Here is a 25,246-nt window from a genome sequence, read left to right as displayed (position 1 = left end):
TAGAGCTCTCATTTTATTTTCTAAACAAGTTAGAGCTAGTTTATATTATCACATGTCTTTAAAAAATGGTACACTTCTAGAGCTCTCGTTTTACTGTCTAAGTAAGTTAGAGCTAGTTTATACTGTCACATGTATAAATGCATATAAGTGTGAAGTTTAAAGATGATGATGCTTAGAGGGACATATAAGAAGTTAAATAGTAAGTTTAAAGGTGACGTTGTTTAGAGAAACATAGAAGAAGTTAAGTTGTTTTGATTATGATGTTTTGCTTGGAGGTGTGTGCTAGGATAAAATAGATTTGCAACCTTTTGAGAGGCCACTTCAATGCTTTGAAGGGAATCCGTAAAAGCTTGATGAAATGTACATGCTCACTATGTAATGGGCAAACATGCATTTTTTAAACTTTCATTTTCTACATAAAATCAACAAAATGTGTGCGGGATGTAGACATGCTAATCAACAATCTCATGTCATAGAGTTTGTTATGCAAGGCATAAAGGGATTCTACCTTTATTAGATGGCATGCCATGTGTGATTTTTGAACAATGTGTTTAGACCAATCAACAAATGCACATCATCTGAGCTACCATATTTTATCAATAATGTATTAGGGAATGTAGAGATTTCTTGTTTTTAGTGGAGAGCGCCAAGATGCTTAAGGATCAACTAAAGCAAAAAAAAAAAAAAACCAAACACCAACTTAGCTATAATTTTGCATCTCATCTGTTGCACAAGCATTAACGAATTGTGGTTTATATAATGATGATGATCATCATCATTATGTTGATAATTATGTTGGCAAATATGGTTTTTCCTAGCATGATGATGATGATGCTCCTAGAGCTATAGCCTGAGGAAAAGAAGCATTTGCTATGATTGCCTTTTGTAGGGAGGATAACATTAAAAATGCAAGGACTTGATCAGGAAGATAATGGAGAAGAGTAAAGGGATGATGAATAAAATCATAGGTAAAGCATGGAGCTTTATATGAAAATCCCAACATGAATATAAAAGTCCAAGATAAGGGTCAAACCATGTGTAATGGGAGTGGGATATTCATGGCACAAGAGTTGGGACACAGAGAGAAAGCGGTGGAGGAGGAGTTAAGCATGGTCACATGTGGGAGTAAGCCCCCTCACGTGCGGCCCACATCTTGGGAGGACAAGATGCATGTAGGCTTCAAGGGTCAAAAATGGAAGGAATGAATGTGGGGATATGCATGCATGTGTATGCCAAGTTTGAACCTTGGAAAGTGTGTGAAGGTGGGCTTACAACTTACAAGAACGTGCGCATGACCCACTTGTGTTCATGCATCAAGGTCATGCATGCTGTATATGCCTAGATTGGGCATTTTGATACCCCCTCTTTAGCGCCCACTTGACAAGTGGGCATGAGCTCTCACACAAGCACTTAAGAACCCACCTCACTCCCACATGGGTGAGCTCTTCATGGATCATCATACCCATCATCCTCATACATTCATCCGCAGAACCGTATAGACCCTACCTTCTTGTACACTTTTATCATTTTCTCATCAGCACCACCCTTGATACTGCAGGTTATCATCTCCAGAGAATCCCCCAGCTTTGCAATCTGTGATGTAGGACCAGTCTGTGGGCTTCTAGACTGCCAACTGTGCGTGACCAGCTGCCCTTGTGTGACTGTCCTCTGCACCTTTCAACCCCGCTTGGTTTTTGCAGTAAGGGGATTTCGCAGCTTAAATTGGGTTTAATTTCTATGTTAGAGCAAGTTGATGTGATAAACGTTTTGGTTTAAGAGATTCCATGTCAATCTTAGATAACTTAGTGCACTATGGATCTCTAGAGGCTTTTAAGTTAGTGGGCACTATGCATCGTAGCAAATCTCTCTCTCTCTCTCTCTCTCTCTCTCTCTCTCTCTCTCTCTCTCTGTCTCTGCCTCTACGAGGGGTCACTGCATTGTAAGCCTCACAATTTAGTACACTAATTCAAGTGTTTGAATGCATTGCTTTCTGATTTGCACAGTCTAGCAGTGCAGATCAAAGTAAAGCTCATCTCTCAAAGCAAGCATGTCTTGAGCTCGCATTCAATGCCAACCCACATGCTGAATCCATATCTGTTTGTTTGAGGACCCATATCAACTGTATGGTTAAGGACCCATATCAACTGCATAATTAAGGGGCCATATCAACTGTGTTTTGTTCCGTAAGTGGATATAGATCAGCTAGTCAGCTATCATGGATTCAAAGCATTTGCCCTCGGTGCTACACAATTCTCAATCAGATGCTGGCTCTCACCAATCCCGCTCGCTGCATTCTCATTCGCATCATCATCATCATCGTCATCAGAATCACTCGCACTCTCCTCACCACCATCACCATTCACATTCTCCCCACCATCATCATCATTCACATTCTCCCCACCATCATCATCACCATCACCATCACCATCATCATTCACAATCTCCTCACCATCATCATCATCACCACCACCACCATCATCATGGTGGCACCATGGATCCCTCCATATGGAAGAACCTCCCAGATGCCATCCTCAACAAAGTGCTAGTGCGTTTACCGCTCGCTTGCCTTCTGAAACTACGCCTGGTCTGCAGTGGCTGGAATTCCAAGATCCTCTCCCCTGCCATTGCTGCCCTCAGGACTGGCCTCTTCCCCCACTGCCCTGGCTTCATCCGAATCTCAGCTCACAGCAGCAACGCAGGCCACCTGCAGCTGGATTACCTTGACAGACACTTCCATTGGCGCAAAATCTGCCTTGGAGTACCCCCTGGCAGCATTGAGATTGAAGCAGCAAATGCTCATCTGCTATGTCTCTCCATGACCTTCAACTCGTTAGATGGCTTCGTCTTCAAGCGCTTCTTGATGTGCAACCCTGTCACGGCAGCTTGCAAATACTTACCCCCTACATTGGCCACATGCTACCCCATCATTGTGGGCATGACATTGGACCGCAACACTGGCGACTATGTGCTGGTTTTCGGAGGCAACTTCAAGATTGCAAGAGGTACACAGAAAGCTTCGAGGACAGCAGAAGTCTATAGATCTGAAAAGGGGAAGTGGAACAGGGTGCCTGACATGCCCCCACATATCACACCAGTGCTAACAAGTGTGGCCTGCAATAACTGCTTGTACTGGCTAGCTTGGGATGACCATGAACACTTTGGGTTGCTGTGTTTTGATCCTGACAAAGAAGAGTGGAGATGGGTGCAGACCTCATGTGATGTGGAATGCTATGTACCATGGGGTTTGATGGAAAGGCATGGGGTCCTTTACAAGGTGGGGAGGGTGTCCTCTGCTATGACTAAAGCCTTTGTATGGGAGCTACACGAGGAGACCATGGAATGGAGAGTGATGTCGGAACTGCCTGAGGACTCAGAGAGGCATTGGGATGGATGTGTTAGGCATTGTGTTGGGCACGATGGGGCTTTCTGTTCAGATAATTCATGTGGATCGGGGGGGCTCGTCTACAAGTTTCATGAAGATGGAGAGATTTCTCTCTACAAAGCCCCTACATGCCCTGAGGAAGAGCCCACAGCCAATGAAGAAGCAGAACTGCAGCAACAAGCACTTACAACCGCAATAGGCAAAGGCAAAGGGGAAGCTGACAGTCATTTGCCTAAAGCCCATCAAAATTCTGATGGAAAAGGTGAAGCCCATCACTTGCCAAGTGAAAGAAAGCAAGCCCATTATCACTGTTCTGATGGAAACAATGAAACACAGCTTCATCCAATTGATGAAGGTGAAGAAGAAGAAGAAGAAGAAGAGGGGGAGGAGAGTGAGGCCCATGATGATGATGATGCCTCTTCTTTTTCATCCTCTTCATACTCATCCTCGTCAGGTTCTAGCTATAGTGGTTCTGAGTCTTCTGAAGATGAAGAGTTGGAGCCTGATTTCCCTACTGCTGAGAAGTTTACCCCCCAATGCACTCCTGACATGGTAGCTCCGTTTGGCCATCTTTATGTGTTTGAGCCATGCCTTGGCAAGGTGTGATGTCTTCTTTACAAATGAGACCTTACAGAGCAGAGAAGAGATTTCAAAGCTAGACAAGCAAAAAATCTCATCAGATATGATGTAATGCGAGGCATCTCTAACAAGTTGGCTTAAAACATCATATGGATCTCAGAAAGTATGAAGTAAATGACAGCACAAAGCCATGTCAAGAGACAAGAAGAAACATGGGGTTGCAGGTGTTTGTATGCATTGCGCATGCACATGGGCGTGCGTTTAGGTGTGTGTTTTTTTGTGTGTTCCTAGCTGATTCTCATTGTAAACGAGGGATTTGGCTTCTGGTATTTGGGTTGGTTATGGTCTACTATCTATACATGTTCAAGTTTTGCAAACAATTTTGTGTTGTGTATAATACTTAAACTAGGGAGTTTTGGCATGATTAATGAGAGCAATTAAGTATAATCAACTTTGCAGGTAAATCTTGCTACTAACCAACATAACATGGAGAAAGCCAATGCTGTTGAAACCTAAATATGATACAATTCAAGAAAAGGTATTGGCCTCCATATGTACTTAAGGATCTCAATACAATTTAAAATACTTTCGAGTGGAAATTAGATTGCTTCAAGTAGGTTTTGTGAAGATTAGCATTGTTTCTACAGCTTGATTGTTATTCCACTGATAGTAAATCTTACTTGATTGAACCTTATAAAGGTCAACTTTAGCACATCCAATAGTGTTATAAACTTGCTAAATAATCGAAAGAATAAGCTCTCTTGCTAATTGATATCACATATAGGATTCATTTTCCCAATTACACCTGTTTCTCCATTTGCATGTGTTACTTAAGGCACACATGTATGTTTTTATATTTTTTGTTTTTTGAGCCGGGATCAGAGACAAGCAAGCTCGTTCTAAGACTAAGCAAGCTCGTTCTGATACTAGTAGGCATCCACCATGTGTGATAGTTTCAGATGCATTGTGCCTGAAAGAGGAGGCAATACGCCAGTGTGCTCTGGCTCTGAGTGGTAGCACCTTGGCTCTTCGACGTGCAAGTCCAAGGTTCAAACCTTGGCACCTACATATAGAAAAGAGACACTATCTTCTGATTTTCCATTTGAAGATGTGTATCCAGTTATTTTAATTTTGTGACCGAGTCTGTCTTTTCAACAATGTTGCAAGCATGCAGTTTATATATTGAATCCAATTCACTACAGCAATGAGCTCTCTAAAGAGTACTCAACCCAATGAAGAGCATGCCCAAACTAGAGTACATCTAGCCACGCGATGTAAATGTATGCTTTCCATCATGAGAGGTGTCATGATCCAATGCATACCATGAATCTAGTAGAACTACAAAGCGTGTCTGCATGCATGTAGCTTAGTGTGAATATGGACACCCTGTAGGCTGCTGGCTACACTTGCTGGGCATGATCAATGCCTATCACTAAAGATGTATAGCCTCAAGAATTTCGGCGTATCGAAACAAAATTCAAGGAAAGGAGATCAAAATACTTTACATTCGGTGAAGTGTGTCAAAACTTCCACAAAAGAGGCTGATTAAGTTAGGCCAATATATGCCATCTTGTAAAGGCTTATATAAAACTTTCACAAAAGCCACACCACACTTGATTGCCTTCTTGTCAAGATTGTCCTCTTATTCTTTTGCTGGACCTTTATATTCATTGAATTGCGCTCTAGCTTTTCCATTTGGGTTCTTAAATCATTTGTAGACTTTTTAGATATGGGTTGTCTAATCCCCTGCTTACTATATCAAGCAACATGGAAATATCGATATACGCTTAAACGCTTACACATCTCCTAAATGTAAAGATTTGCATGCTTGTAGCAACAAAGGCAGTTGATCAACAAATATATTACAATAACGCACGAAGAGTAACCGATATCACACATCATCTTCCCCGTGTGGAGATGCTTGCACAGGGAAGATTGCACATCCAAAAGATACACTTTCACCACAAATTGTACAGTGTTAACAGTTCGTTAGACTACTCATGCCTTGGTGTGTCTGGCCAAACACAGTTAAATGGACTCAGCCCAGTTGGTCTCACTTCCCACCCTGTGCATGCTTTCTTGCTTTTTCAAATCCTTCTTGGCCATGTCCACCTTAAACTCAGCACCTAGTGCTTGACCCTTGCTATCAACTCGAGGTACCGGCTTGAGCTGCTGGAGTGGGTGCTCATAGCTTTGAAGTCCCATGTGACTGGAAAAGTAACAGCCTGGAAAACACCCATGAACCAAACATAAAAATGAATTAATATTGAATCCTTGCACGACACTCCAACTGAGATCAGCATGCAGTGGGTTCACTTATCAACTGTGTAGTATATGCCTGTGTGCTAAATGCATGATGCATGCATGCATGTATGACATATGTATGTATATATGTATGTAGCAGAAACAACAAACAGCAGTGAGAAAAGCGTACCAGTTGGGAATGGTGCAAAGGACTTTCCACAGCCAGATTCCAAAACCTCTGGAGTGTCACTAAACGCCAGACAGCCATCTGCTGCCGTGCCCCAATAGAAAGGCACTTTGCCATCAGAGTCCTATACATGACAAAACAAAATTATTGCAAATGAATTTTATGCAAAAGCAAGAAAAACACACACACACACACACACACACACATGCAGGTACGTGTGTGTGTGTGTGTGTGTGTGCGTGTGTGCGTGCGCGCGCGGGCCCCGTGGCGCATTGTGTGTGTCTGTGTGTGCACAAAAATATGTAAAATAAACCTTCACTACCCTTCATAAGATGACATATAGTGTCAAATTAGGAGTATTTTTACTACGCTCTCCATGCAGGAGGTATGGAAGTTTTCTAAAAAGTGAGGTCCCTCGTAGCTTCAGCAACTAGGTGAAATTGGAGCCGTCCACTAGACACATTCATGTGTGTGTACACAACAACAATTTCCAGGTGCACGTTTCTCTCAGCATTTTTGGATATTTGACAGATATGAGCAGAGATTTGCACATATGGCTCCATTTTTCCAATGGACGCGATTTTGGGCTCTCTGGACAGTTTGGATTGCTCGTAATTGACTAGTTTTCCAGTCAACCTCGATTAACAAGTATCAGTATTTCCATCAATCATTGGCGACAATCCTTACATGATTGCTATCAGCTACAGCAGTTAGATCAGTCTCATCTGGATTTGTTTTTCCAGTGTTTTTAGTTTGACCTATGTTGCTTTGAGGGGGGCTCTCTCTGTACATTTGACCTAATAGAAACAGTGGTTTTTTTTTTAAGTGTAACATGTAAAATAAACCTTCACTACCCTTCATAAGTTGATATATAGTGTCAAATTAGGAGTATTTTTACTACCCTCTCCATGCAGGAGGTATGGAAGATTTCTAAAAAGTGAGGTCCCTGGTAGCTTCAGCACCTAGGTAAGCTTGAGTGTTGCTGAAATTTGAGCCGTCCACTAGCACATTCATGTGTACTGATGTATGCATGTGTAATAACCCATATGCATGATTAACATCCATAATGCAGAACTATAAAAGTGCACCTATAAGATGGGAAGTAAATGGAACAAAGAAAGGGGCTTTACCGAAGCTACAAAGACATTGTTGTTGCTTGTGTCGTAGAGTATAAAAACAAACTGTCCATTGAGATCGGCAACAACCTTGTTGGGAGGAAAAGGGCCCCGATCACGCAGGGTCCTGTAGGCTTCGATGACCAGCATGACGTCAGTGACATTCTTGGCAAGACCATACTCTTGCCTTAATGTAGCCAAATTCTCCAAGTTGCCTTGGAATATGCAAAATATCCCATCACATGCAGCAAATGATCTGCAAAATGAATCCTTGAAAAGTATATATTCAACATAGCGCAACCCAACCATTAATGCTTTAAAAAAAAATCATGTGTATGTATATACATACACAAAGGATACACACATATATGTATGTATGTATATGTAATTGGAGCCGTCCACTAGCATATGTAATCGTGACATACATACATACATACATACATACATATAGACACTGTATACATATATGCGTAAATATACATACATGTATACATATATATGTGTGTGTGTGGAGAGCAAAATTAACACAAGATTACCTCGGTCTAAAGAAGGCTTGCTTGTGATGAGTGTAGGCCATACCACCCACATCTTGCAGAATGAAGTGGAGAGTATGTGGGGTCTCAGACACAAAGGAGTTCAGGATCTGCAAGCCAGGCTTCCTCTCATCTGCTCTCGAGCTTGGGCTGCACAGCTCCTGAGGCCCATTTGCCACCCAGCTTTGAAACACAGCCAGCATTTTTCCTTTGCTTCCCTTTATTTCTTTCTCTCTCTCACCTTCACACAAAAATTCAAAATAAATTTTCAAAGCCCATGCCCAAAATCAGCCTTAATTTTTTGCTTAATTTATATTCCAATACTAAATTCCCATCCTCCTCACGCACACCAACACACATTAAGAAATTAAAAAATAATGAAGAAAATATTTTAAAAAAATAATGAAGAAAATATATCCACTTCAGATACTAAAAATACTAGAGAAAAAAAAAACTCGCTTCAAATTCCCCAAGGAAAAACCTGTAATGTGTGGGGTAGAAACTAAATAATAAAAAGGATGAATGAAAAAATAGTCACTTCCAATATTACTGTCATACAAGAAAGAAACAAGCCTCACTCCAAATTTAGAAAATGCCCCTGTAATATGTGCCTTAAGAAAAAAAAAACATATGCTGTTTATTAAAGGAAAAAATAGAAACTTCAAAATACAGTAATATACTTATATGTTTTGGAAAACTGTAAAATGGAACTCACTTCAAAGATAAATGCATGACTGGGAGGTGTATAAAAGGAAAAAAAAACCCACTTCAATTCTGCGTTATGAAACAAAATAACCCACTTTAAAACCTTAATTACAGTATTTTTTAATGAAAGTTTTCGCATCAACAGTAATTTATGAAAGAAACCCACTTCGAAAACTCTCCCCTTTTTTACTGTAGTAAGAAGGGAAAATACCACAAATTCTGCAAGAAATATTAAATCGGCGTTGATTACTTCAAGAGCTTGGAGCAGGAAAAGAGAGAGCGGAGAATTAGGCCGTGTAGAGACCTGCTTGACGAGTTTTTTACTAGATTATTTATTATAGTCTTGGGCAGTTTTGATCAACAATAATGTTAGCCTGTGGGGAGTGGTACCTTTGACCAGTCTGTTATTGTTTATGAATTCCCCTTTTAAGAAACCATTCTCACCGTTCTATTTTTAGTTTTTCTTTCACGTGGGAAACTCCTTTTTCTAAAACATTTGTTTTTCCCCTTGGTTTAGCAAGAAACCTAGCACTTTTAGCTCTCCTACAATGCTTCCACCTTCCACTCAGGCACTCTATATGCGGATAGCGACGGAACACTAACTGATTCTTGGCTGTCCACAGTTGTTGCAGCACAAAGTAGTGGATCCACGGGGCCATATGCATGCTAAAGCCAGGTTAAGGAACTTGGTGTCTCCTAACAATGCATGTTTCCATGTGAACGTATGTTGCGTACCTCCGCTCTCCAGCCATTTTCTTGTTCCTCTCCATAGTGCCCGAGCAAATGGGCAAGCCCAAAACATATCCTGATGGGTGCGACAGAACGTGGAGACATTGGGGCCCAGTTGACAAGTCTGTCCCTTGTGGGGAGTTTCTAATTGGCCTTTTTAGTAATGAGCTGCTAGATAGCCCCCTCACTCACCTGTTTTTTCTACTAACACCCCAAAAAAAGGGGAACCATGTGAGCAACCCCCCTTGCAATGGGTGTGATGGTCCTAAGAGTACTAGAAAAGTATTATGGTAAAAAGGAGCCAAGGTCCATTAGAGGTAAAAACACGTTCATGGAACTTTGGCATGGTGGTAAGGCATCCAAATGGGATCAGGATTCAATCCCTCCGAATCCACACACACACACACACACACAAAGAAAAGAAACCGTGGCCACGCAACATAGAATATAAAATTCACTCTTCTATTAATAGAAGGTTGCCTCATGATCACAAAAATAAGAGGTAAAACCTCTGTAAGTGGAGGAGCCCTACGGTGGGGTCAAGGTCTCGAGACAATCACCTTTGTGTGATGCACCCCACAGATGACACCCACATATGGCAATCCATAAACCTAAGTGGTACCTTCACAAGCTTTCCATAAACAAACACAATACATCACATGAACACAATATTCCAAATAAATAAACAATATACACCATATTCACATTCGAAGCACATCGCAAGTTCGTCGACGAGACATCATAACTCTCTAGTCGAAACTCCGAGCAAGTTGAGTTCCTCCAACCACAACATATCCTAGTGAGGTCTTCTCCAAATTCTTCCCTTCTTAGGATAATTTCTAACTCTTGATTACATAAGTCAATCCAATCAATTTTACTTAAGGTCTTTTGCATACAAGGAAGGTCATTCTAAGGGTCATTAGACTTCTTCTCTTATTTGGGCCTTATTCTATATAAAAAATTACCAAGGATCTTTTGTTCACTCTGAAGGATCTCCCTTCCTTGAAGGTTTCTTAAAATGTCAAACCTTTAATTCCTTAGTCTCCTTCCTGGGGAATTCACTTTCCATAGAAAGGGGACATCACATGTGTACATGAAACTCATAAAAACCCCCTATTTAAGTTTCTCTAAACAATAAACTATACCCCTTTCTAAGCATATGAGTCCCAATTATGAAATTTAAGCACCCCCTATTTAAGGTTTAAAATTCAAATAGCAGATATTGATGCTATACATGTGACAAGTTGTAGCCCCTATAAGTAGCATGGATATAAGTGCTAGAAGCACAAAGACCTACATGTACTCTCTAAAAATTATTCCATGTGTGGTTAGCTTAAAAGAGTAGTAAACTAATTAGTTTTCAAACTACACCACTGGATCACATATTGTAAACTACAAGAAGAAATCAAACCCCTACTTTCATTCTCCCATGCTCCCTTGTCCCCCCCGGCCACCATAAATCCCCTTCACCCCCTAACTTATAAGCTTAAGCTCCCCCTTCCAAAAACCGCCTCCCTTACACTCACATGATACCATAAGGTATGGCTTGTGAGTCCCTCGAGGTTTCCTTTCTCTTGATATCATCTTTACAACTCGCCTCTATGAATTTAATTATAACTACTCCTTGTTTTTCATATTCTTAACTTTGATCTCATACCTTATTTATCATCAAGATTCATTTTATTTGTTCTCTCTTTAGTTAACTCAAAAATCTCTTCTTAAGTATAACCTTGCACTTGATTAAAAGTACTCACAATTCCCTTGATTTAAGAATTAATTGTTCTCTCTCTAAAAAACACTTCTTGAGAGAGATTTATCTAATCTAACCATATTTAATACAATTTGATTTTTTAGAGGCACTTCTAGCATTTTAACCTAATCTTAATCTTAATCTTACTTACAAAAATCAAATATTTATGAAGATTGATTTGAAGAGTTAATGTACCTTATTTACCAAATAAATTGAATATCTAAAATCAATAGTATTGAGAGATGGTATATCACATGATCCTACCAAGGTGCAAGCTGTCTAGAACCGAAGATAATAAAGGAAGTCAAAGGATTCTTAGGTTTGACAAGTTGTTGTCCTATTTTTATCCCATGATATGCCAAGATTGCTTCTCCTTTTTGATGGCTCAAATAAAGAAAGTAATTTAATAATCTCTGCACATATTTCAAGACCAGAGACCTCTAAGGTCTAGTCTTTACTCCTTTCTTTATTTGACAGGGTGTTGTCCTATTTTTATCCCATGATATGCCAAGATTGCTTCTCCTTTGATGGCTCAAATAAAGAAAGTAATTTAATCATCTCTGCACATATTTCAAGACTAGAGACCTCTAAGGTCTAGTCTTTACTCCTTTCTTTTTAATTTAATGCCTAGACTTTGGTAAAACCTTAGTAAATTGATAAACCCTTTTATTGTCTTGAACCTTAGAAAATTATATGTTGAGACAGTCTTTTCCTAAGCATAGGGTAATTTATCAATTAATTAAATTATGGGTGAAACCTTAGGTCAAATCCATTTTTAGAGAGAGAAAGTTGGTTTAAATGCTCTAAATTAAGATGAGCCCAAATCTAGATTAAGTTGGTTTAAATGCTCTAAATTAAGATGAGCCCAAATCTAGATTAAATGTTAGAATAAATATGAGTAATGGGAATTAAATTAGAAGAATTATAATTAATTTATGAATTTAGGGCTGGCATGCTAGAGAGAGAAAGTAAGTTTAGGATTATAAAGAGAGAAAATAACATTTAGATGGGGAAAGTATCCTAGGTTAATTAGGATTTTAGAATTCTTTTATAAATTTGGTACAAGTTCAACCAAAGAATTATAGAGAGAGAAAACTCTAGAAGGAGAATTCTAGAGAGAGAAAAGGAATCCTATGCAAATGGTATAACAGCTCATCTATCTTGGGAATAGTATACTTATTCTTAATAGTGAGTTGATTCAACCCTCGATAATCAATACACAATCTGAGAGTCCCATCCTTCTTCTTTTGGTAAAGAATTGTCGATACATTGGACGAACAAAGCCTTGCTCCAAAAGTTTCCCTAAGTGTTCCTTGAGCTCAATTTCTTCTGGAACGGCCATTTTATAAAATTATAAGCTCTTTTCGTAGTTGGTTGGGCTTTGGGGATCAACTCTCTCTCATGATCAACCTCATGAGTTGGGGACATTTTAGTCAAATCTTTAGGAAATGTGTGAGTGTACTCACTTAACCATTCAAGTTGCTTCATATCCGACTCTTTGCTTCTAGAATTGAGCTTAAAAACATAAATTTCTTGCTACTTCCTAAATCCCTTTAATAACTTAGATGCCTTTACAAGTTGCAAGGTGGGAGCTCTAGTCACTTTCATTGCACCTTGTTCCCATGAAGATCCATGAAGGAAACGGTCCCTTTATGACATTAAATATCAACATGATTTTGCATGAACCAATCCATCGCAAGAATCCCATTGTACATGGCTAAGAATAAGACTTTGAACTTACATTCATTCAGGTTCCTATTCAAGGAGAGCTGAATTACATTTGTCTCATGGAACATGTGAAAAGAATCTTTCCACTAGCTAATTCCACTTACATTGGTTGACCCTGCTTTTGATCGATTACTAATTTATACAAGAATCTAAGTGAAATAATAATTAAGTGCTACCTAAATCAACCAAAAGCTTAAAATATTTACCTTAAAAATTGGTTAGGTTTTAATTACTAAGAATTGTTGGTTTTTTGACCCTGGTGCTCAACATTGAGGCATGAATTCTACCTCTTTCTTATTCCTCCTGGTCAGCTATTGTTGCTACCACCTCTATGGTCAATTGGGGATGTTTGTGACACCATTGTACTACCTACGGTACGTGGGTGATTCCCACATATTTCACATGCATAGTATATGCATGATTGGTGCTGACTTGTTGTATTTTTGGGCCTAACTATTTGCCTTCGTTGGCAGGCTTATTTGTTTTTGTCACATGATTATTTGCATGTGTGATGCAACTAACATTATTGTTTATTGTGAGTAGGTGTATGGGTGACTAGTATTCGCATGGTTGTAGTGTGTCTCCCGTGGATGATGATCTATGTGCGGCCGGGTAGGTGTATGAGTGACGAGTATTTGCATGGTTGAAGTGTGTCTCCCATTGATGCTAGCGCATGGTCAAACTCTAATCTTGCGGATTGTAGGTGTTTTGGAGAGATTTGAGCCAAGTACTGGTTGTGTCAAGTAGTGCAAAACCAATCTTTGTGAAGCTCTCCATTAGAGCTTAAGTGTGCATTTTTGGGTGTGTTACACATTGGAAAAGCTTGGAGCTATTAGGAAATGTAATTGTGGAATTTATGAGCAAGTATATGTTCAATTTAAACAAGCCTTGAAGCAAGGGTTATGTGCAGAAAATTACAGAGAACTCATAGCGGTACTACACACTATCAAATGCCCATTGATATTGTGCTAAGTCGCACTCATAGATGCTAAACACCATTTTTATTACCTTAGCTAAGTGCATAGGAGCTGGAGCAAGGCACAATAATTAAATTAAAGTGATTGGAACTGACGATAGACAGAAGGAACTAGTGCAGAAAAGAAATGTTGATTGTGTGCATGTTATAGAGACTTGAAGCTGTTTTTAGCAATTGAACACCACTTTGTGAACCTACAAGGAGTGGAGAAGATGGTCATTGCATAGGTTGAGCTTAAGGGAGCTCACAACAAACTATTAAAGTCTCTACAGTAGTAGGCAAGGTAGAGCACTATAGTGAAGTTAACTCGCTCTATCAAGTTGGAGAGAGTTGTTATGGCTCCACCCAAGCCCCCCTTGAAACACATCCAACAAGAGATTACCTGGTGAACCGCAACTGTTGTGAGGATCATTCCAATAGCCGAGCTCGTAACCCTTGAGGTCTCCAAGCTCTACAATTCCTTGAGAAGCAATTCCATCGCATCTCCCACGAGCGTTGTCACACCATCGTGTTACACTACGTGTACTCGTCCCTCCTGTCACCTCACTTCACTCACACACACTCACTAGCATGCATTAGAGAGACAGATTAGCAAGAGGAAGACTCTATTGCAAAATGGGAGAGTCCTTTGTATTATGAGGAATAGAGGGATTAGCAAGAGCAAGACTCTATTGCACAATGGGAGAGTCCTTTGTATTATGAGAAATATTCACTTATATACATGGCCATAAGTATTCACACTCACTTTAATTATGGCCGGCCGGGCACTTTAGGCTCATAAGAGGCCTAATGCTATTACAATTACTACTCTCATAATATATCCATGGATTACATCACTTGGGACTTCATCCTAACTTATTACCACACGCTCTTGAAGGGAGAATCGCCATAAGTATTTCGTCCGACCATTACAAGCACCCATCCAAGTTGTAGATTTGGACACCATTGCTTCATATTTTGAATGTATGACCTTTTGGTGTATCTACCTTGACTCCTTGATGTAAGATAATAGCGGTAACTCTTGTTAACCCTAGGAATGGGTTAACATTCCCCGCTTCCTGACGCTGATCGCGCGTTGAAGACCTTTGTGTGGGGAGAACTGACAATCTCTGTTGATGGCTCTCAGTGGTCATTGTTCCTCAAGAAGGAATATGAAAGGCTAGTTAGTAAATGAAAAGTAGAAATTAGCGAAAATTCCTAATCGGGTGGGAGGCAGGGTTTTTGCGAGTGATTGCATTTTCTATTTTTGTGAGCATTTGTTTTTAAATATTTTTTGCTCACGTTGTTTTTGGCAATCATAAGCAAAGTTACATGTGACTCACGTTAGTCGGGAAACTAAGAGATGTTAATGATGGGGGAGAAGAGAAGGAAGGACCTAAAGGAACATAGACAAAATCATCAGAACGAGATTGTGTTTCTCAGTACCTCATCTGATTCATTGAAGAGACATTCATCATTTGAAGTAATTGGCCTTCTATGATGTCCCTTTTTATGGCAGGATTTTAGTCAAATCTTGTTGAGTGTAGGACCTGTTCCTGCATGCTTCTTCCCATGTGCTTTTTTGTATATTTTAGTGCTCTTATGAAGCAGCTATACATGAAGTACAATAATTGAGTCACATAGATTTTTATTAAGCTACTCTTGTTGAAGTAGCCACTTGTTGGTGAGGCATAAAAGAATTACGTAAACTTGTGAGGCTAAGGATTAGAGATCCATGTGTTGTGAAGACTTGTGTTTGGAGAGTTTTGCAATTTCAAGGAAATTTCCAAGCGATGGGTTGTACCATTGACTGGGCTTTCGCCGACCATGCCCCCCCATCCAAAGATGTACCTAGAAAGTTGTCGATGATAAGGTCTTGGTGCAAATGTCCTCTAGTGCATGAGTATGGATATGGACTCATGGAGCAACTGCTACATTACCTTAGCCAAAAGAATAGTAAGCCATAAGCTTAACAAAAATGTATTGGCTATTGAAGATCATTGTTGGGAGTTGCTTGTGATATTCTACCATTTTTAGGTAGGCCATATGTGAGACTTCCTTGTGATTGTGTGTTTTTTTTTTGGTTACCACCTTGCAAGTAATAGGTTCGTGTGGCTACTCCTCCCTATTTTAGAGAATAGGTTCTTATATCTCTCGCATAGCTTCTACACTAATGCTTCTCATCCAAAGGGGTGAAAAGAGCATTGTGCATTTGTCTTTGATGCGCTCATAAGTCTCCATTGCAGACGTGGGAATTGAATCTTGAATTTGTGGCTCAAGTGTTATCGAGGTGGTAGGTACAACTTCTGGTTGGTTGCTATTGGGTTTTAATGAACACGCAAGTTCTTGTGTATTTATTGAGTGGTTTGCTTGGTGTTTCTTGGGTTTCCATTCTTGTCTAACTTTAGGTGAAGCTGTTGGAGTTGAAGCTGTTGGTGAAGCGTTCCTTCCTTTGTTCAATCTTGGTAGCCACATATGATGGGATCACCATCATAGTATCCTTGTTGTGGAAGCACGTGCATAGGCACCCATCTTTGATGAACATTATAAATTGGTGGGCTGATGCTTTTGGTGTTGAGGTTTCTTTCTTTGTGCAAGCTTAGGGGACTTTTTGATACGATTGGGAATCCAAGCTTTGGTATTTCCTTAGTAGTACCCTTGTGCTTGCAGTTTTCCAGCTTCAGTTTGGCTGAAGCTGGAAAAGTTTTGGACCAGTTTGGCTCCCTTTTTTATTTGGTTTGATCCAGAGAGCAGAGAAAAATATCCTATTATTTTGAGTTTAAAACTCATCCACACATGTGAAATAGGCGCCTCCTTGAAGGGCCCCCTTCTCCTTACCAATGTGTCAAAAATGAATGATTACTTCAAAATATCTCATTTTTTATTAATACTTCATAATTTTTAACTAATAAATCTAGTACTTAGTCAACTCTTCATCTTATGCGGGCATTTACTCATTTTTGGGTATTTTCTTTTATTCTTTGGATTTATCTTATCCCAACACTTGGATTAGTCTTATTGGTCCATAATAGAAACCTTAATCCAAAATTTTCAGAAAATCTTGACCCTTAGGCTAAGGTCTTCTAAATCATTTTTAATTAATTCCAATTGTACCTTGGAAAATCTATTTTGATTTTTTGTTTTAGGGAAACATTTTTTTGATATCTGAAGAATTTATTTATCCAAAAATATCCCAATATTGATTCACCACTCTCTAGAAATTTTTATCTCACTAGGCCAAACAAGAAAAAATAATATTTTCTTGTATTCAGAAACATAGAATGATTACAAGGGATTGAAGTAGAGGGTTAATTGTTATTCAGGCTGAGGAGGAATCTTATATCCTCTCCCACTTGAAAAACACGAGATGTCCTCATCTCGCAAAGTGGGGGTAATCCTTCGCCAACTCTTCTTCTTTCTCCCAGGTGGTGTCTTCTAGAGGGAAGAAGTTCCACTTTACTAATAATTCCCTGAGGACTCTGCTCCTGAGAATCTTCTCCCGAATGTCAAGGATTTCCTCAGATTGGAGTACCATCTAGCCTTGAGTCGGAGAGATCAATTGTTCATCATCAAGTATGTGACTTGGGCTAGGTACATACTTCTTAAGCAAACTGACATGGGGAGGCAGAAGAAGTTTGTAGGCTAGATCACCCACTTTCTTTATGACAGCATACGGTCCACAGTATCTAGGAGAGAGCTTCTTGTACTTCCCTAAGGATAAGGAACTTCTTTTTGGTCGTACTTGAATGAAGACCATATCTCACTCTTCAAACTCTCTCTCTGACCTCTTTTTATTTGCATAATGCTTTTGTCTGTCTTGGGCTACCTTTATGTCTTTACGGATTGATTGCATCTACTGGTCCATGTCATCAAGCATTTGTCTGGACATTTCGAACTCTGATCAATGGGTCAGACCAAGTCAACGGTGTAAGGCAATCTTGTCCATACAACGCTTTGAAAGGACTCATCCCAATGCTCCGATGATAAGAAGCATTGTAAGCAAATTCGACCAGATGCAGATGACTTAACCACTTCTTCGGTTCCCTGCCCCGTAGCATGACCGAAGGATATCTTCTATTACCTGATTCACCCTTTCCGTCTGGCCATCTGTTTTTCGAGGTGATAGGCTGTGCGGAGATCTAAGAAAGTTCCTACTGCTTCAAAGAATGCACTCCAAAATTTCGATGTGAATTTGGGATCTCTGTCACTTACTATCCTCCTGGGTAAACCATGCAATTTGAAGATCTCCTTAAGGAAAACTCTGGCAACATCCATTGCAGATTATGTTTCTTTCACTGGAATCAGATGGGCAACTTTGTTTAGCCTGTCAACTACCACAAAAATGGAGTTGTAACCTGATTGCACTGAAGGTAATCCAGTGACAAAGTCCATACTGATGCATTCCCACTTCATCTGTGGAATGTCTAGAGGCTGCAGTTCCCTGGCATCTTGACTCTCTCTGCCTTGACTCTTTGGCACATTAAGTAATTCTGCACATGTCAAGTACATCCTTTTTGAGTCCTGGCCAGAAGAAGCTTTTCTTCACTGACATATAGGTTTTTATAAACCCTCGATGTCCAGCTATCAGGCTATCATGGGCTTCTCTCAGAATTCTTCCCTTTATTCCCTCATCATTGGGGATACATAGCCGATTATTATAATACATGCATCCTTCATCGAGTTTGTATCCAAGAACTCGACTCATTTCCTGAGGAGTCTTGCTTTCTTGCATCAGAAGGGTAGCAATAGGGGCAAAGAATTTGTCCTGCAAGATTTTCTCCTTTGCTTCATTGATCAATGGATTTGACACCACTGTTATTGTGCAAGCAAGGAGGCTTTTCTGATGAGCGCATCTGCAACCACATTTTCTTTCCCTGGCCGATACTTTATTTCAAAATCAAATTCCTGCAGGGTTTGCATCCATCTCCTTTGACGCATGTTGAGATCCCTTTGGGTGAAGATCCACTTCAGACTTTGATGATCTGTCATCAAGGTGAACCTTTGTCCCAAAAGATAATGTCTCCATAACTTCGGAGCATACATTACTGAGAGTAGTCATGGACAGCATAATTCTCTCATGTGTTCTGAGTTTTCTAGATTCATAGGCCACTGCATGACCTTCCTGCATCAGAGCACTGCCTAAGGCAAACCCACTGGCATCAGTAACTACCTCAAAGGGTTTGGCAAAATCTGGCAATTTAAGGACAGGGTTGGTTTACTAAGGCTGTCTTTAGCTTGTCAAAGGCACTCTAACACATTGCAGTCCACTGAAAAAATGTACTCTTCTTTGAGAAGGTTAGTTAAGGGGATGCTATCTAAGCATACCTAGGTATAAAGATCCTATACCATCCGGTTAACCCTAGGAATCCTCTGACTTCCTTTACTGACTTGGGTTCTGGCCATTCTACGACTGCTTAGATCTTTGCGGGGTCAGGAGAAATCTCATCCTTTGACACTATGAATCCCAAGTATTCCACCTGGTCAACAGAGAAAGAACATTTGCTCTTCTTTGCAAAGAGTTGGTGTTTCCTTAGGATTTCCAAGACCTTGCGCACATGATCTTCATGGTCTACAGCATTCTTTGAGTATACCAAGATATCATCAAAAGAAGACAAGAACAAAATCATCCAAGTATTCTCTGAGAATATCTTGCATAAGACGATTGAATGTTACCGGGGCATTAGTCAATCCAAACGGCATAACTGTGAACTCATAATGCCCATAGCAAGTATTGAATGTTGTCTTTGGGATGTCCTGCTCCTTGATTCTGATCTGGTAGTACTCGGATTTGAGATCTATCTTTGTGTACATTTGGGTCCCACTTAACTGATCCAGAAGTTCATCAATCCTAGGAATAGGATACTTATTCTTAATTGTTAATTGATTCAATCCTCTGTAGTCAATTCAGAGTCTTAACGTTCCATCTTTCTTCTTTTGAAAGAGAACAGGCGCACCCCAAGGTGAGACACTGGGTCTGACGAATCCATGTTCTAATAGTTGTCTTAACTGTTCCTTAAGTTCTATGGCTTCAGAGACTGGCATTTTGTATGCACGCTGGGCTACTTGGCTGAGCTCCGGGGGTTAATTCGATCTCATGATCTCCTTCACGAGATGGGGGCATCTCAGTCAGCTCTTCAGGAAACACATATGCATACTCACTTAACCACTCTGGTTCTTTAGCCTTACATTTTATGTCTACTAGATTTATTTTAATGACATACACAGCTTGCCTCTTTCTGAGCCCTTTTAATAATTTGGAAGCCTTGAGTAATTGTACCACTGGGGATCCAAAAATTCCAATTCCTTGAACTTTACTCCCGTGAAGGTCAAGAAAAGAGATGGTTCCTTTATGACAATGAATGTCAGCCTGATTCTTTTGGAGCCAATCCAATCCATCTTGAATTGCTTACCCTGGTACTCTGCAGGAGTCTAGAGGATTGAGAATTGACGGTTATTCCCCTAATGCTCTATTGGTGCATAGATCTGTCCTTTCTCTTCCTCTACTTCCTCAACTATGGTGACTGCTCTGGCTGCTATACAGTCTGAGGTGGAACTCTCTCTCTTTGGTTATTCCAATTCTGGGAGGGAGTTCGGAGACTGATTTGCATGGAGGCTGCAGGCTGAGCTGGCACTCTTCTTGGGTTACCCTGATTCTGGTGCGAGGGACCCTGATTGGTGGACTTATATGAAAGAGTCGGTCTCTGAACTCTGGGACCCTGGCTTCCTTAGCCCACTGGAGGAGATGGGCAATCCTTGAGTTGGTGTCCAAATCCCTAACATCCGAAGCATTTTTTCTCGCTTCGAAGCTCTTCCCTTTGCATTCTGTGGAGAGCCGAAGTTCCTAAGAATGTACTTCGACGGAAAGGTCTTCCTTCATTTCTGAAGATTCCCGTCTCCACATTCTGATTAGGACCTTGGTGTCTCTTTGGAGGCGGAAAGTTGGAAGAACTTCCCGGTGTCTGAAATCTTTTAAAGGATGAGGGAGCTGGCTTTGGCAGGACTTTCACGATGAAGGCTTTGGCAAAGTCCTTTGCCATTGTGACAGCTTCAGCCATGGACACTGGCTTGGCATTCTTGACCAGTGTGTCCAAGGGTTCGTTCATTCCCCGAATGAACCTGGCCATGAGTTGCTCTTCATCTAGAGGTGGTGAATATTTGAGTAGAAGAGCGAAGGCCTGGTGATATTCCTCGATGGTTTTGCTCCCCTGCTTTAGCTCTAAGAATTTGTTCATTTTGGTTTCCAGAAACCCAGGGGGACAAAATCTCTTCCTCAAATAGGTTTTAAGGTCGTTCCAGGACTGAGTATTCTTGTCCAGACGGTTGGTGTCACAATGGTTCCTCCATGCCACCCTAGCTGTTTCCACTATTTTCAGCCTGGCAAGAGCCATTTTGCTCTGCTCATTGTAGCCTATGACATCAAAATATTCTTCCATAGCTTCTACCCATTTTTGCACAGCCTCGCCCAGGTTCTCCCCTTCTCCTTTGAAGGGTCCTGGTTGAGTTCTATGAAGAGCCTTGCGAACGTCGGGGTCAAGCTCATCATCTTCAGAGAGAGGGTCTAGCTGACGGCCATGGTTTCCTCATCTCATCATTCTAAAAAATGATATATTATTAAATTTTTATGTTGATATCATCCACGAGATCCTAAGACTTAAGGGATTCGAAAAACATTTCTTAAACAAGATAAATGATCTTATTGGAGATCTATGATAACAGATTTTTCTTTATCAGTTCGTCCATAAACAATCACTTATACAACAGGGAATTTTTCTCCAGAAAACATTTCTTTATTTATATAAAAGTTGCAATATGTACATAGAGCAGCTCAGCTCCAAAAATCCAAATCTCCTTCGCGAGAGACGCATAAGACGACGGTACTGGGTCATAGCCATGCCCTAATACAAACGTTCACTTACTGCCAAGGGAGCTATTATCTTCTCCTTAGGAATAAAGTGTTGGAATTAGGGTTGCAGGAAAGCACACAAAGCTTGGAGAAGAAGAAGCAGGAATGCACACAACACACAATGTATTAGATTGTGTCAATGTACAAAAGATAAGTTAGCCCTAGAATGATAGGCGTATTTACAAGCCGGGGGACAAAACTTCCTAAAGAGGGAAAAAGTGCCTCGGCGGTCCTAAGTGTGTTCACACACATCACTTCCTATATATATGGCAACAAATCCCCCCTGGGACTGATGGTGTGAACGAGAGCTGGCACTCATGTATAGGGAAGTGCCATGCCCGAAGTAGATCAGTCCACAAAGGGGAGCAAGCCCAAAGCTTTGCAGAAAGCTTTGAACTTCTCACGAGGAAGCGCCTTTGTGAAAAGATCGGCGAGGTTGTCCTGTGTTGGCACATAGGCCAAGCTGATCTCTCTTGTTGTTGAGAGTCTCTCCCTAACATAGTGATAATGCACCTCAATGTGCTTTATGCGTGTTAAAACCCTAAGATCTCTCTAGATAATTGTTATGCATAAACATGCATAAATCAGGCATAAACTCAACCACCCAACCACCCCTGAGCCCAAGGGATACACACATGAATCATAAATGAAATACATCATACCTCTACCTTGATGTCCCATACCATCAAGAGGTATAAATCCCATCCAATAGCATGTAGCTATAGTGTGAAATGGTAGATGAGTAGATATGGACCTCTACACAAGAGACCATAGCATAAACCTCCAAGCCTCCAAGCCCCCTTGAGTGTGCCCCATGCCCCTATTATATAGGAGGGCCCTCAAGTGACTCTTGACTTTCCATTCCCCATGTGTGACCCTTGGATGCCTGACCCTAACCTTAATCCTTAAGGTTAGTCCTAACCCATGCTCCACTAGAGCTTGTTCCCATGCTCCCATGCTCACAAGCCTAATGTGGGTTAGCCTCCTAGTATATGCACACATAATGTGTATATAACATAGCACACATAATGTACATATAACATACTTCCCCTCTCTCAAAACATTGCACTCTTGCAATGAAAAGAAGGAGAACTGTGCTGAACAATCTCAAACGACTCCCAAGTCGAATCCTCTATTTCCCTATCTTTCCACAATTTTAACCTTAGGGATTAGTCAACTACAAAGTTTCCTTTCCCTGAATTCAAGTACCTTGTCAGGTTCATGTGGAATATAGGATAAATAATCGACTTCAACGAGTTCTTGAGGAGTAACTGTGTTATTCTCACCTCCCAATTTCCCTTTCAACCTATTGATATGAAAGACTGGATGAACTCTAACATGTGGAGGTAGTTTTAAGCTTAAACACAACCGTGCCAATCCGATGTATAACTCGAAAATGGACCACAATATCTAGGAGATAAATTCGAGCATTTTTCCATTGACAAAATCTGAAAATCTTTAGGAACGTTAAAATAAACCAATGCTCCTGGTTCAAAAGACCGAGATGAGCGTCCCCTATCAGCATAAAACCGTGCCCTATCATGAGCACTCCTGATAGAATCCCGAGCTTTGGTCAGCATTTCCTACATATCATGCAAGAAATCCCTCGATGCATCAAGCTCGATGTCCTTAAGACCGACATTAATAGGTGCCCTGGGTTGATACCCATACATACGTATGCATGGACTAAAAACCAATAGCCGTAAATTTAAAACTGTTATAGACAAATTCCGTCATTGGAAGATATTTTTTCCAATATGATGATTTTTCTAGAGACATATGCACGAAGCATATACACTATAATCTGATTTATATACTCTGTTTGCCCATCAGACTACTGCGGATGATCAGAGCAATTCACATTCCAAGTAACTTCCTCGTTGTAAACCTTTCGAAAATAAAGTAGGAAAGCATGACATTATAACAGCAGAAACCAGGGATTCATCGGCGCCCCGACATGCCCACATGTGCATATGGAATAATCGACGTCTCGAGTTACCCATATCAACATAGAGAGTCATCAACGTCTCGATGAGTCACATATGTCCATCCGGAAAACAATCAGGTTGACTATATAAATCACCTAAAGTACGGAACTAGAGAAAGAAATGCCAACAAAGGAAGAATCCAAATTTCCTTATCCGAACACAACAAGATAAACTTGTTTGAACTCTAAAGAAAGAGATTTCAACAAGTGAAAATGCTGATGAGATTACCCTCATCAAAACATGTAGACTATAGAAAAAAATGTTTATCTAGAGAATGCCCACTCTATAACTTCTAGTGAATTTAGAAAATAAGATTGTCTTTGAATGTTGAGGTCAACATGCTAAGTGATGTAAGCAAAGCAACAATCTTGAGCCCAAATTATCCCAGAAGATAATATATGTGAGGGATCACTAGCGTCCCATACCACCATGATACTGTGACACGAAGTTGGGGTTTGGACTTCGGTCACTTCTTAGAATCAAAAATACATTTGAATGAAACCTCACAGCCTCCTCACCTCCCTTTCTCTCCCTAGGTTAAGATAAAGATATACACATCAAAGGTGAGATCATAATTCATGGAAGGAAAGATGAAAGGCTCCGGAGAAGTAAGAATTTCTGCCAGTCTTGCAGCTCCAAACAAGAGGGCGATTCTTTGTTGGAAGAAAATCTTCCGACTCAGGATTATGTGAACGGAAACATACGGGGAATATTGGTAAGGTTCATCCGTTCGAATTGCGCGATTTGGAAGAAACATATTAAAGAAAATAAATATAGCAATCACTTATAAGAGGATAAGACACATGGGGTTTGCCTTTTGATAAGAGATTAGGAGGACTTAATCATGATTAAGAAGAAATAATGGCCAAAAGTCTATAAAAATAGAGACACACAGAGAGTTACAGTTTAAAATCCATATAGGCTGTGCAAGAGAGGAATATATAGATGCGTAGAGCTTGAAGAGATCTTCGCGCCTATATAAAAACTTTCAAAAACGGGCAACCGAGCGAAAAGTTATGAGCATTTTACTACAAGACTATAAAACTGCCAAAATTCTATAAAAACAGAGATACACAGAGAATTACAGTTTTAAATCCATATAGGCTGTGTAAGAGAGGATTATATAGATGCGTAGAGCTTGAAGAGAGCTTCGCGTCTATATAAAAACTTTCAAAAACGGGCAACCGAGCAAAAAATTATGAGCATTTTACTACAAGACTATAAAACTGCCAAAATTCGCCTAAAAATTAGCAACTTTGGGAGAAATTCTGATCATCAATGAAGTAAGGGATTAAGAAATTAGTTACATGAGTGGAAAGAGCATATAAAGAGCTTCCTAGCCATATGATCAATTTAAGAAACCAACACCCGAGTGATGATGAGTAATTACCGGTTGAAATTTGGGTATTGGACCACAAAAACTGCACTTCCCTCTCTTTGCATGAAAC

The 25,246-nt window shown here is 40.3% G+C and overlaps 2 protein-coding genes across 4 annotated transcripts; one reads left to right on the top strand and one right to left on the bottom strand.

Moving 5' to 3' along the window:
* The first annotated feature begins 1,378 nt into the window (after positions 1-1,378).
* Positions 1,379-4,335, top strand: LOC147633123 (F-box/kelch-repeat protein At5g15710-like). Its single transcript, XM_086806129.1, has 2 exons — positions 1,379-1,699; positions 2,004-4,335. Exon 2 carries the CDS (start codon positions 2,216-2,218, stop codon positions 3,986-3,988), a length of 1,773 nt encoding a protein of 590 aa, XP_086662255.1. The 5' UTR covers positions 1,379-1,699; positions 2,004-2,215; the 3' UTR covers positions 3,989-4,335.
* Positions 4,336-5,723: 1,388 nt separating this feature from the next.
* On the bottom strand, positions 5,724-9,138 carry LOC147633122 (stem-specific protein TSJT1-like). Of its 3 annotated transcripts, XM_086806127.1 has the most exons (6): positions 8,957-9,136; positions 8,756-8,814; positions 8,044-8,281; positions 7,523-7,763; positions 6,396-6,516; positions 5,724-6,186 (listed from the first exon to the last, which is right to left on the bottom strand). In XM_086806127.1, the coding sequence occupies exons 3-6, from the start codon at positions 8,241-8,243 to the stop codon at positions 5,990-5,992; spliced, it is 759 nt and encodes a 252-aa protein (XP_086662253.1). In that variant the 5' UTR covers positions 8,244-8,281; positions 8,756-8,814; positions 8,957-9,136; the 3' UTR covers positions 5,724-5,989. The 3 variants fall into 3 exon arrangements, with proteins under 3 accessions (XP_086662253.1, XP_086662254.1, XP_086662252.1); XM_086806128.1 differs by lacking the exon at positions 8,756-8,814 and having other exon boundaries at positions 7,523-7,634; positions 8,957-9,138; XM_086806126.1 differs by lacking the exon at positions 8,756-8,814 and having other exon boundaries at positions 8,957-9,135.
* Positions 9,139-25,246: the final 16,108 nt, after the last annotated feature.

Source organism: Cibotium barometz, chromosome 12 (genome assembly GCF_041138505.1).
Source record: "Cibotium barometz isolate CiBa-2024 chromosome 12, ASM4113850v1, whole genome shotgun sequence".
In the NCBI taxonomy this organism is placed as follows: domain Eukaryota; kingdom Viridiplantae; phylum Streptophyta; class Polypodiopsida; order Cyatheales; family Cibotiaceae; genus Cibotium; species Cibotium barometz.
This window is presented reverse-complemented; position numbering and strand designations above follow the sequence as displayed.

Bases quoted from the DNA above. Each gene is read 5' to 3' on its own strand.
- LOC147633123 (XM_086806129.1), top strand. From the start codon at position 2,216: ATGGATTCAAAGCATTTGCCCTCGGTGCTACACAATTCTCAATCAGAT.
- LOC147633122 (XM_086806127.1), bottom strand. From the start codon at position 8,243: ATGCTGGCTGTGTTTCAAAGCTGGGTGGCAAATGGGCCTCAGGAGCTG. The intron at 6,517-7,522 runs GTAAAGCCCCTT...TGTCATGTATAG, and splicing joins ACAATGTCTTTGTAGCTTCG to GACTCTGATGGCAAAGTGCC. The intron at 6,187-6,395 runs GTACGCTTTTCT...GGTGTTTTCCAG, and splicing joins CTTTGCACCATTCCCAACTG to GCTGTTACTTTTCCAGTCAC.